Genomic DNA, 8,776 nt, shown 5'->3' with positions numbered 1-8,776 from the left:
ATAGCAGCTGCACGTGTAAGAGCCTTAAGCGTATTAAATGACATTGAAAGCTATGATGCTGCATCCTGCCACAACTTTGAAAATGTTTTAAATGATCCTGTCAGGCAAACACAGTCCACCTTAAATCCACTGGCTCCATCATTTAAGCATCACCACACCATTGCAGGACGAGAAGAACCCAGCTTGGTTGAAGCTATTGCCAGTTCCCTTACTCTAAACCGACTTCCTGTACCAGAGCCAGGTATCTTTAGTGGTGACCCTCTAAAATTTGTTGACTGGAAAATATCCTTCATGGCACTAATTGGCAACAAACCCTTACCTGTATGTGAGAAAATATTGTATCTAAAGAGTTATCTTGCAGGTGAGGCAAGAAAGGCAGTAGAGGGATATTTTTTCCGTAACTCTGAGCAGGCATACCAGGGCATCTGGAACGTTTTACAGGAGAGGTATGGCAGTCCATTTATTGTTCAAAGAGCCTTTAGAGCTAAGCTAACAAAATGGCCAAAAATCCCTGCTAATAACCCCTTAGCACTAAGAGAGTTTGCAGACTTTCTCCAAAGCTGCACAGAGGCTATTCCACAAGTAAAGGGCCTAGAAATCCTCAATGACTGTGAGGAAAATCACAAACTTCTCCAAAAATTGCCTGGCTGGATAGTCCAAAGGTGGAGTCGCATTGTAGTGGAGGAGCTAGAAAAAACTCAAGAGTACCCCAGCTTTGCCCACTTCACTCGGTTCATCCAAAAGGAAGCAAAAGTAGCCTGTAATCCTGTCGCTTCACCATTTATGATTAATGAAAAATCCGAAGACAGATCATTTAGAAGAGCTAAAGCTTTTCAGACAGCTACACAGACAAAGTCTACCTTGCCAGCAGCAGTTACTCTTAAACCCAAACCTTGTCTGTTTTGTAAAGACAAAATGCATAGCATAATAAAGTGTCCTGACTTTGCTGCTAAGACCAGTGACGAAAAGAAAAAATTCATATATGAAAATCATCTCTGTTTTGGATGTTTGAAAAAAGGGCACATAACTAAGGAATGTAGAAGACGTCACTCCTGCAGTAAATGTGGTCGACGTCACCCCACATGTCTGCATGTGGAAAGGGAAAAGGAGCCTGAAGAAAGGAGAACTGAGGACTCTGTTTTCCCAGCAGAGAATGCAAACAATGAATTGCATGAAGTGTTGACCCATTTACTCACGAGAAAGACATCTGCAACGTCCTGCATAGTACCAGTCTTCGTGTCAGCGGTGTCCCAACCGCAGAAAGAAATACAGGTGCTGGTCATAAAATTAGAATATCATGAAAAAGTAGATTGATTTCAGTAATTCCATTTAAAAAGTGAAACTTGTATATTATATTCATACATTACATACAAACTCATATATTTCAGATGTTTATTTTGTTTAATTTTGATGATTACAAATGACAACAAATGAAAATCTCAAATTCATCATATCAGAAAATTAGAATATTGTGAAAAGGTTCAAAATTGATGGCCCCTGGTGCCACACTCTAATCAGCTAATTAACTCAAACCACCTGCAAAAGCCTTTAAATGGTCTTTCAGTCTAGTTCTATAGGCTACACAATCATGGGGAAGACTGCTGACTTGACAGTTGTCCAAAAGACGACCATCGACACCTTGCACAAGGAGGGCAAGACACAAAAGGTCATCGCTAAAGAGGCTGGCTGTTCACAGAGCTCAGTGTCCAAGCACATTAATAGAGAGGCGAAGGGAAGGAAAAGATGTGGTCGAAAAAAGTGTACAAGCAAGAGAGATAACCGCACCCTGGAGAGGATTGTGAAACAAAACCCATTCAAAAATGTGGGGGAGATTCACAAAGAGTGGACTGCAGCTGGAGTGAGTGCTTCAAGAACCACCACACACAGACGTATGAAAGACATGGGTTTCTGCTGTCGCATTCCTTGTGTCAAGCCACTCTTGAACCACAGACAGCGTCAGAAGCGTCTTGCCTGGGCTAAAGAGAAACAGGACTGGACTGCTGGTGAGTGGTCCAAAGTCATGTTCTCTGATGAAAGTAAATTTTGCATTTCCTTTGGAAATCAAGGTCCCAGAGTCTGGAGGAAAAGAAGAGAGGCACTTCATCCACGTTGCTTGAAGTCCAGTGTAAAGTTTCCACAGTCAGTGATGGTTTGGGGTGCCATGTCATCTGCTGGTGTTGGTCCATTGTGTTTTCTGAGGTCCAGGGTCAACGCAGCCACATACCATGAAGTTTTAGAGCACTTCATGCTTCCTGCAGCTGACCAACTTTTTGGAGATGCAGATTTCATTTTCCAACAGGACTTGGCACCTGCACACAGTGCCAAAGCTACCAGTACCTGGTTGAAGGACCATGGTATCCCTGTTCTTAATTGGCCAGCAAACTCTCCTGACCTTAACCCCATAGAAAATCTATGGGGTATTGTGAAGAAGAAGATGCAATACACCAGACCCAACAATTCAGAAGAGCTAAAAGCCACTATTAGAGCAACCTGGGCTATCATAACACCTGAGCAGTGCCACAGACTGATCGACTCCATGCCACGCCGCATTGCTGCAGTAATACAGGCCAAAGGAGGCCCAACTAAATACTGAGTGCTGTACATGCTCATACTTTTCATGTTCATACTTTTCAGTTGGCCAACATTTCTATAAATCCTTTGTTTTTATTGGTCTTCAGTAATATTCTAATTTTCTGATATGATGAATTTGAGATTTTCATTTGTTGTCATTTGTAATCATCAAAATTAAACAAAATAAACATCTGAAATATATGAGTTTGTATGTAATGTATGAATATAATATACAAGTTTCACTTTTTAAATGGAATTACTGAAATCAATCTACTTTTTCATGATATTCTAATTTTATGACCAGCACCTGTAGATTTGTTTGGGGCTGGATCCTCCCCTGGATGTTCCAATTTTGGACTTAAGTACTTAGCACAGCAGCACAGGTTAGATTACCCAAAAGCCTCAGAATTTGTGAAAAAGAACTTTTACGTAGACGATGGGCTGACAAGTGTTCCATCTGTCAAAGAGGCTCAGGAGCTCGTCACTGAAGCACATGCCCTTTGCAAACGTGGAGGTTTACATCTGCACAAATTCAATTCTAACCAATGTGACGCTCTGTCTCATCTTGCACCCTCAGAAAGAGCAACCACAACAGAGTCACTCAACCTCAAACCTGATACTTCATATGAAGGCCATGTGCTTGGAATCCAGTGGTCAATCAAAAGTGACACATTCAGTTTCAATGTAAACACAAAGAACCAGCCTCCCACTCGTCGGAGCATACTGTCAGTGATTTCATCTTTGTATGACCCACTAGGGTTTGTAGCCCCCTTTTGCTTGAGTGGTAAAAGTATAGTACAGGAGCTCTGCCGTAAAGGGATCGGATGGTATGATCCCATTCCCGACAACCTACGCTCAAGGTGGGAGGACTGGAAAAATAGTTTGGAAAAGCTCAAATCAGTAGAAGTACCCAGATGTTACCATCCACCAGAACTAAAGGACATCATTAAAGTGGAGTTGCATCACTTTTCTGATGCGAGTAGCATTGGTTATGGGGCATGCTCCTACATTAGGTTCAAAAGTGATGACAACAAAGTACACTGTAGTCTGGTCATGGCTAAAGCTAGAGTCGCACCTACCAAAGTTACAAGCATCCCACGACTAGAACTCTCAGCTGCAGTCATCTCTGCCAAAATCAGTGTAATGCTAAAATCAGAGCTTGAGATGCGCATTGATGAGGAGTTCTTTTGGACAGACTCCCAAGTTGTTCTAGCATATATCAACAATGAGGCACGAAGATTTCATGTCTTTGTTGCAAACCGCGTCCAGCTGATTAGGCAGATTACAGATCCTACGCAGTGGCACTATATTGACACAGCTCAAAATCCAGCAGATCATGCTTCCAGAGGCCTTAGGGCATCAGAAATCATGAAAACTTGCTGGTTGTCTGGCCCAAAATTTCTGTGGGAACAAGAGATTTCCTTCCCAGCCACGCAGCCAGCTGAGGTGCTGGTGGGAGATCCAGAAGTTAAAGTAGTCAAAACCTTTACAACTCAAACAAGTGAGCAAGACATCATCCTCAGTCGCCTTGAAAGGTTTTCGAGCTGGTCAATGCTACTTAAAGTGGTTGCAAGAATAAAAAGACTGACAAATAAATCCCAGCATGGCAATGTTATTTCAGTGGATGAACGTAAAAGAGCTGCTGATATAATAATAAAACTTCTCCAGCAACAAGCCTTTCCTCAAGAGGTAAAGTTGCTGAACACAGATGAAAGCCTGCCAAGCTCTAGCCCTCTTTTCCTGCTGGATCCCATTCTAGATCATGGACTTCTCAGAGTTGGCGGAAGACTAAAAAACTCAACGCTTTGCAAAGAACTGAAATACCCAATCATCCTCCCAAAAAACCATCATATTACAACATTGATCATAACTCACTTTCATGAAAAAATTTGTCATCAAGGCAGAAGCCAGACACTCATGGAAATCAGAGCAAATGGGTTTTGGGTGATTGGTGGGAGCAAGCAAGTTGCAAAGCTAATAAACAAATGCGTGCAGTGTCGAAAACTTCGTCGGCCCACAGAGGATCAACGTATGTCAGAACTACCAAAGGAACGAGTCGAAATCTCAGATCCTTTCATTTACTGTGGAATGGATTGTTTTGGACCTTTCACCACCAGACAAGGCCGCAAAGAGCATAAAAGGTATGGTCTCCTCTTTACCTGCCTCTATTCACATGCAGTCCACATTGAAATGTTAGAGGACCTCTCTACAGACTCTTTCATTAATGCCCTTAGATGCTTTGTCAGCTTAAGAGGAACTGTCAGTAAACTGTACTGTGATCAAGGCACAAATTTCATCGGGGCCAAAAATGAGCTGAAGGAAGCTCTCAGAGAATGTGATCCAAATGCACTGGAGGCATTTCTTGCAGACAAACAATGTGAATTTGTATTTAATGCCCCCTCTGCTAGCCATGCTGGAGGTGTGTGGGAACAACAGATTCAAACCATTAGGAACATTCTCAATGTCACCATTGCCAAATCACAAGGCAGGCTGGATGATGCTTCTCTAAGAACACTATTTTATGAGGCAATGTCCATCATCAATGGTCGACCACTCAGTGTTGATGGAATTAATGACCCCAAGTCACCTGAACCATTAACTCCAAACCATCTCATTTTAATGAAATCAAAGGTTGCTCTGCCTCCCCCTGGACAGTTTGTGAAGGAGGACCTATATGCAAGAAAAAGGTGGCGCAGAGTTCAATATCTCGCTGAACAGTTTTGGAGTAGGTGGAAAATGGAGTACCTTCTGAACATATCTATAAGACAGAAATGGCACCAGCCCCGTCGCAATCTTAAGGTGAATGACATCGTTATCATCAAGGAAGACATGCTTCCCAGAGGCCAATGGCAACTGGGTCGGGTTGTTGAAGCTCCACAAGAAGAGGATGGCTTGGTGCGCAGAGTCAAGCTTCAGGTTGGCAATCGAAATCCAACAATGAAGTGGGACGCAAAACACAAACCTCATATACTTGAGCGACCTATTCAAAAACTTGTAGTTCTTCTAGAAAGTCACTGACACATTTTTTGCTCTCATGTTTGACATATAACAGTAAGGTTGGTTGTTACTGTTAACTGCATTTTGTTTGTATATTACTCCCTTGAATGTTTGTTGTTAAACTGGAAATCATGTATGAATAGTTTTAGTCATACATGATTTGGTGGGAGTGTGAATGTCAGTTCTTTGTTTTAAGCTGAATCAATGCTGTTACTCCTTCTGTACAGTAGGGGGTGCTGTAGCTCAGTTGGCAGTAAGCTGCAAGTGAGTAAGAAAGTTTGTTACCTTCCTGTCAGTCAGTGCTCAGGGCTTAATATCCCACAGACGAGAGGATGAAAGAAGGCACCTTTTTTTTTGTTTGAGATGAGGACTTGGTGCATGTTTGTCTGAATGCAGCTTGATGAGGCTCGTTAGCAGCAGATTTTTTGGAACTACAGCTAAAAACTTTGCAGCCCTTGGACAGCGGAGCGAGGTACAGGTTTAAGACATTATTTGTTTACAAATTTTGCACTTTATGTGATGTTTATTTTGTTCTGTGTCAAAGAAAGGTATCTAAGCAGATGTATTTTGTGTTTGTTTGTTTAGTTTTCACGGTGTGAACTCATTATGAATCCATTAAATGGAAAACAACTCCACCCGTCGAGGCTCTCTGTTTCTTCTTTGGTCTGAGGGACTGCTACAATCGCAGTTATCCAAGTTACAAAAATCTACAACAAAAAGAAAAAATATTAGGGCAGAAACTGAACATCTGATGGAGATTATTTTAATGCGTCATATTAAATGAAACGTTCATCTCTGCATGTTTTGCTCCTATGAATTTAATGATAACATGGCGCTGCTCTCCTGGAGCGATACAGGAGGAACAGTGGAGGCTGGAGGCTTTGAGCAGGAGGTCTGCATGCTGCTGAGCGGAGGAGGTGGGATTTCAGGGTCAGTCTCCTTCTCCTCGCTCCCTTCTAGACTCCTCTGTTCACACCTGCTCCCACTCTTTGTTTCTCTCTCCCATATATCCTCCTCCTGCTCGGTCCCTCTGGCAGCTTTGGACTCTCAGGTTGGGTGAAGGTTTGACCCAAATGGAGACACTGAGGCTGAAGAAGGTTTCATGCTGATTTAATTATCACAAAAGGCAACAAAACAAAAATCATAAATCTTCAAGATCCACAAAAATAGAGATAACCAAAAAAACTAAATTAAAGAGGAAGAAATGATGACAAACCATTTAGTTTGAAGCTAAATGTTAAGTTTGCAAATAATTATTTAGTTTTTTAAGTAGATATTTTGCTCCAAACTAAATATTTATTTCACAAACTAAATATTTAGCTAGCCACAAGCTAGCTAAACAGCTAGCGCTTAAACCATTCTAGATCCCTGCTGAGTCTGAGCTTATGCTAACCACACAGCCCTGCTTCTGATCCTCAAAGACAAACTTTTTCATAACGAGTTTCCTGTGTTTCCTGCAGCTGTTAAAGAAGAACCGATTCCGGATCAGGAGCAGTGGGAACAGGAGCTCCACCCCATAAAGGAGGAGCCGGAGGCCAGGTTTCCATTCACTGCTGCTCATGTCAAGGATGAAGAGGATGAAGCGAAACCTTCGATCTCTGAGCCTGAACCACAACCAGAAGGTGGAGCTTTTCCAAGCGGCGCCTCGGCGAAGCTTCTAAAGGCAGAAATCAAAGAAGAGGACTGTGGAGCAGAAGAATCCAACAGAAAACCAGATCTAAACTCTCCTGGTGGCTTTTTCAGCTGCTTCAAGACTAAAGACCACGAAGATGAAAAGATTTATAATGTAAATCATCATAAAACTCTCCTCAAACGCCTGCCAGATACTGAAGCTGAAGACGGTGAGCCGTGGGAAATAATAGCGGACAGATCTACTCAGGTTCGAGGGACGCGCAAAACGAGATGGAAACAGGAAGATGTAGATTTATGGAAGGAAGGTCAGAACTACCGCGAAGGTGATGATACTATAAGCAGGAATCAAAATAAGCTGAAGGACTTAACAATCCGGAAAAAGGACAAATCTTTCAGTTGTGAAGCATGTAGTAAAATTTTTTCCTCAAAGTCAAACTTGAACAGACACACAAAGAGCCACACAGGAGAGAAACCCTTTGGTTGTGATGTTTGTGGTAAAAGGCTAACCTCAAAGGATGTTTTAGACAGACACAAGAAAATCCACACGGGAGAGAAACCCTTTACTTGTGATGTTTGTGGGAGGCGGTGGCCGTCAAAGACCGATCTGAACAGACACCTGACCAGCCACACTGGAGAGAAGCTCTTCAGTTGTGCCTATTGTGGTAAAAGACTCACTTCAAAATCAATTTTAGACAAACACGTGAGAATCCACACAGGAGAAAAGCCCTTTGTTTGTGATGCCTGTGGTAAAAGGTGCATCTCCAAGTCGGCCTTAAACAGACACATCAAAAGCCACTCGGAGGAGAAACTCTTTGGTTGTGAAGTTTGCAAGAAAAGTTTCCCCCTAAAGTCTGAGTTAAATACGCACATGAAAATCCACTCGGGAGAGAAACCGTTTAGTTGTGATGCTTGTGGCAAAAGATTTTTTTTCAAGTCGGCATTAAATAAACACATGCGAATCCACACAGGAGAAAAACCCTTTGACTGTGATGCTTGTGGCAAAAGATTTGCCACAAAGTTCATCTTAACGTGTCACATGAGAAGCCACACAGGAGAGAAGCCATATGCTTGTGACGCTTGTGGCAAAGGATGCACTTGGAAGTCAGAATTAATTAAACACATGAGAATCCACACAGGGGAGAAACCATTCGCTTGTGATGTCTGTGGTAAAAGATTTACATGCAAGTCAGACTTAAACAAACACTTGAGAGTTCACACAGGAGAGAAACCATATTGTTGCAATGTTTGCGGGCAAAGATTTAGCACCAAATTGATTTTAAACAGACACATGAGAATCCACACAGGAGAGAAACCCTTTGCTTGTGATGCATGTGGGGAAAGATTTCTTTGCAAGACGCAACTCAAAAAACATAGGAGCGTCCACACAGGAGAGAAACCCTTTGGTTGTTAGGATTGAGGTAAAAGATTTGCATCAAGTTTAATCAGAAAGACGAGACACACAAGAGAAACCAGCTCTTCTTCTTGAATATTTATCTGTAAACTATGGAAGAGGATTAAGGCAACAGAAAAAATTAAAAAATTAACAGCTTAAAAAAGTTAGTTATTTCAGTTTAAT

The 8,776-nt window shown here is 42.0% G+C and overlaps 1 protein-coding gene across 1 annotated transcript; it reads left to right on the top strand.

The window, feature by feature from the left end:
* Positions 1-6,397: 6,397 nt before the first annotated feature.
* Positions 6,398-8,776, top strand: LOC119795270 (gastrula zinc finger protein XlCGF57.1-like). Its single transcript, XM_038303177.1, has 2 exons — positions 6,398-6,485; positions 7,029-8,776. The coding sequence occupies exons 1-2, from the start codon at positions 6,398-6,400 to the stop codon at positions 8,609-8,611; spliced, it is 1,671 nt and encodes a 556-aa protein (XP_038159105.1). The 3' UTR covers positions 8,612-8,776.

The sequence above is a fragment of the Cyprinodon tularosa genome, unplaced genomic scaffold (genome assembly GCF_016077235.1).
Source record: "Cyprinodon tularosa strain WSP-4 unplaced genomic scaffold, ASM1607723v1 ctg1135, whole genome shotgun sequence".
Classification (NCBI taxonomy): Eukaryota; Metazoa; Chordata; class Actinopteri; order Cyprinodontiformes; family Cyprinodontidae; genus Cyprinodon; species Cyprinodon tularosa.
Note: the sequence above shows the minus strand (reverse complement) of the source record. Positions and strands in the feature narration are given on the sequence as shown.